The following is a 4,168-nucleotide window of genomic DNA, read 5'->3' on the forward strand; positions in this document are numbered from 1 at the left end:
TTACATTTGGTTTGGGTTTGGTTATATTTATCATGTTTTTTACATGTAACACACCCACATATATAACGTGCATACACATGTAACATACATAGCGCTCAAAGGAAGCTAATGCAAAAACCATGTAACGCACACATTATTTGCATAAAAATACAGTATATATATATGTATGGAGTCCCTGGGTGGTACAAACAGTTAACCGGGTCAGTTGCTAACAGAAGGGTTGGACGTTCAAGTCCACCTCAGAAGAAAGGGCTGGCAATCCACTCCTGACAAATCGTGGAGCATGTTCTACTCTGACACACGTGGGCCCCATGTGTTACAGTCAACCTGATGGTAAGCAGTATATACATTTCCAAACCTGTTTGCACTATTCTTGCAGCTTTTCTGTGTATCTAATATATTTGGTATATCTGTATATTTAATTATATTAAAATAAAAAAAAATGCTTTAAAAAATGAGATGGCACATGTAAATTGCTTAGCACAGTGCCTGGCATAGAGTAAGAGCTCAATGACCACAGTTTGTTATTATTGATGTGGTTGTTATTGCCAGAGATTGTCCTGGTCAACCCTCCTTGGTTGAAGTTGGAAAAACTGAAGCCCAGAGAAAGCCGGAAGCCACCAGCTTGAGGTCATGCTGCAAGTATGGGATGCCCTGCACCTCCCGGGTCCCAGTGAGGGTTCTCTGTACAGCAGCTGCCAGCCAGGATGTGTCTACCCTCCTCATTCCTGGGGGCAGTGCTGATGGCCCTGGGCCCTAGGAGCTCCGAGGAACTCTGAGAGGGCTATGTATGACCCTTGAGCCAACGAGCCATTTTAACAGGGACAAGCTGGGCTCAACCTTAACAGAAAGATTCCACAAACATTCATTCATTCTGTACCTAATTCCTAAGCAGTTAAGTAATGCCATGCCCCAATCTCATGACCTCCCAAGGCATCACAAACATTAAGCAAATGATCCCCCAAATAAGCCTCTAATTACACTGTGGGAATGTCATGGAGGAAGAGGAGATGGAATTATGAGAGAACCTAGTCTGAGGAGGAAAGGTGCGCCTGGCTGAGACCAGCACATACAAATATCCTCAGGTGAGAGACAGCCAGTATCTCAGGGATGAAGTTCAGGGAATGCGGGTGCCTGTCTCCAGGTGGGAGTGAGGGATATCAGGGCTAGCCTCTCAGGAGTAATGTTTGCTCCTGTCCACAGTCCTGGAATAGGAGGGCTCAACAGCATTTACTGAATGAGCAAATGAAGGCGTATTCCTGTTGTCTGTCGTCACTTCCTCCCTCCACCTATTCCTCTCAGAGGGCTTAGACCAGCGCCTGGCTGAGCAACCCCAACGAGCTGCCCCTTGGCTGGTGGCACTAGCATCTGTCAGATGGAATGAGAGGGGATGGGAAAGGAGGGCTGGAAGCATGTGCACTTCTGGGCAAGACCCCCAGCTGAATACCACAGAGGCCGCTCTGGGCAGGGTGAGGTGACCAGGAGGGAGTGTAGGGACATGCCAGGCTCATGAGTTGTGCCGGCCCAAGCATAGCACTGACTCTAAGTGATTATAAATAACCTGTCTGGCTCCTGGGCTGGCTGCCAGGGCAAGGCCCAGGGAGGCACCCGGGGAGACAGCTGGGGCCCAGTCTGCCCACTCAGCCCCCATCCACTGCATTCTGGTCCCCTTCCTGTGGTCCTAATACTGGGAGTTCCACTCTAGAGAAGGAGCTACCGCGCACAGCCTCATAGACCAAGAGACCAGGAGCCCCTGCCCACATCTCATCACCTCCAGAGCTGGCAGGGGTTCCGGGCCGCCCTCTTTATGTTAACATCCAAGGGCCCGAGGAGGGTCTCTCTCCTTGGTGGAGTCACAGACCCCACCAACCACGGGGAACACATGTACACACATGTAAATTCTAGGACGGAGCCTCCAGCAGCTAGACCTGCCGCCCACACCCACTCCCTCTCCCCTCCCCCACCTCCCCGGACGCCCGGGACACTCACACCACCAAGTACAGCAGGATGGACAGCTGCAGCAGCCGGTAGAGCAGGCCCACCTTCTTGTTCTTGGCGATGACGTATTTTTCCGTCTTGTAGTCAAACAACGACAGGCATAGCCCCTTCCAGCCCCCCTGCCCCATGGTGCTGTCTCACCTGGGCCTGCGCACCGCCAGGCCCCACCGGAGCCGCATGGGGTGCCCGCCCCTGCGCTCCGGAGCCCGCTGTCCCTCGCCCGCCCTCCCTGCGCGCCCGGGCGCCGGGCACAGCCGCTCTCCTTCGGCACTGCGGCAGCCTGGGGCGTGCGCGGCTCGCACAGGCATGGGCGCTGGGAGCGCGCGGGCGTGGGTCGATGGACTGCCGGTTATTGGCGTGGCTATAAAGCCTCCGCTGGGAGCTGGGTGGGACGAGCGCTGAAGCCTCCGATTGCGACCTTGCAGCCACCCCTTCCTCCTCCTCCTCCCCTGACACGGTAAGAACGCTGGACCTTCCGCTAGTCTGGCGAGGGCATTCCTGGAGACCGCGCCGTGCGCTGTCCCAACTGGGAGTAATGATCGCTGGCCTGAAGGAGCGAGGAGGCGAGGGAAGAAAGGAGGAAGGGTGCCTTTTAAAGCCAAACCCTCCTTTCTTTCTCCTCTCGGTTAAGAATCCCCAAAGTTTTCTTCTTATTGACTAGATGGGGAAACTGAGCTAGGGGAAGAGGGATGGACAGCCCAGGAAGGTGAGGTGGAGGTGAGAAGGGATCAGAACATTCACAGGTAAACACAACAGGTTTTCTGGTTCAGCAGGCGCGGATCCCCTGGGAGGAGCTCTGGCCACACCATCTTCAGGAGTTTGGGGTCAGACTGGGAATACTCCTCAGATGGGCAGCTACCCGTGTTCACTGTAATTAAATGGGTGTTCCTACTGGAGCTCTGGTAGCATAGTGGCTAAGGCACTTGACTGCTCACCAGAAGGCTGGTGGTTCAAACCCACCAGCCACTCCTCGGAAGAAAGGTTGGGCAATCCTACTTCCGTAGTGATACTGCCTCGGAAACCCAAGGAGGGGTCGCTATGAGTCAGGCCGACTCGACGGCACACAACAACAACAACAACAACTGCAGCAGGCGCTGCGGATGTAAACCCCGTGGTCCTAAGGCGCCAGGTGCCAAGCAGCGCCGAGTGCCCACTGTGTGGAGATCTGTCCCACACCCAGGGCTGGGTGGGGCGGGGTGGGGACACAGAGCAACCGGGGCCTAGGATCTCACCAAATATGCGTGGAGCAGAACCTGTGTCGACTGCCAGAAATGTTCCCAGAGCAAGAGAGGAGACCCGAGGCTACTGATTCCTGCAGCCCAACACGTGAACTTAAACAGAGGGCCTGGCAGTGGGGTGAAGCCCTCACCCTGGGGACCAGTTCGGGAGCTCACGACCGCCAAAAAGGCAGGGCCCTGGCTGAGCTGCGGCGGTGTGTGCTGAGGAGCTGGGCACACTCACTGTCCACATCCTGCAGTCTGTCCATCTGCTCCTGCCCTACCCCAGGCCCTCACACACCAATGAGAAGCTCCTTTCCTTGAACCATAGGCCACTAGAGTTGGAAGGGGTCCCCAAGTTCACCAGATGTGATCATCTCTAAAAGTAAAAGCCCTGGGGCAGTAGGTCTCAAGTTCTTGTGTACTTGGGAATCACTTGTAAGAAAAAACAAGCAAATTCCTGGCCCTCTCTTAGATTTTTGTGAAGTCTAGGATGAGACCTGGGAATCTGTATTTTGTTCTCAAACTGATGTTTGAGATGCACAGACTTTCACATCTTTTCATCTTTGAGTTCAAATGTCATCTCAAAATGGCCCATTCTTATTACCACTCATCAAAGCAGCCCCCACCCCTATCCCAATCCCTTTCTAATGATTACCCAATTCCATTTCCGTAGAGCAGTTGTCACCATCTGATACAATCTGCATACTTATCTGTTGACCGTGTACCTGACTGAGACCATAAGCTCCAGGAGGGCAGAGATCCTGTCTTTGGACATCTCTGTATCCTACCAGATGTACAGGATCGTAGTAGAGCCTCTGTGTCCTAGTGGAAGAGGCTGAGCAGCTGGCCCCTGGAGGAACAAGCTTGGTAGTTGTTGCCAGACTTCCCGCCCTCCCAGTCTCTGTGTCAGCCCTCCCCCAACAGGACTTCCAGTGCTTGGAAATGTAGCA

The 4,168-nt window shown here is 53.8% G+C and overlaps 1 protein-coding gene across 1 annotated transcript in view; it reads right to left on the bottom strand.

Moving 5' to 3' along the window:
* P2RX5 (purinergic receptor P2X 5) overlaps positions 1-2,126 on the bottom strand; it is a 16,633-nt gene extending 14,507 nt beyond the window's left edge. Inside the window, exon 1 of the mRNA XM_042780502.1 lies at positions 1,990-2,126. Coding sequence (XP_042636436.1) covers positions 1,990-2,126 — 137 coding nt within the window. The remainder of the gene's footprint in view (positions 1-1,989) is intronic.
* Between the last annotated feature and the right edge of the window lie 2,042 nt (positions 2,127-4,168).

Source organism: Orycteropus afer, unplaced genomic scaffold (genome assembly GCF_000298275.1).
Source record: "Orycteropus afer afer isolate SDZICR_OR568_19922 unplaced genomic scaffold, OryAfe1.0 scaffold00042, whole genome shotgun sequence".
Classification (NCBI taxonomy): Eukaryota; Metazoa; Chordata; class Mammalia; order Tubulidentata; family Orycteropodidae; genus Orycteropus; species Orycteropus afer.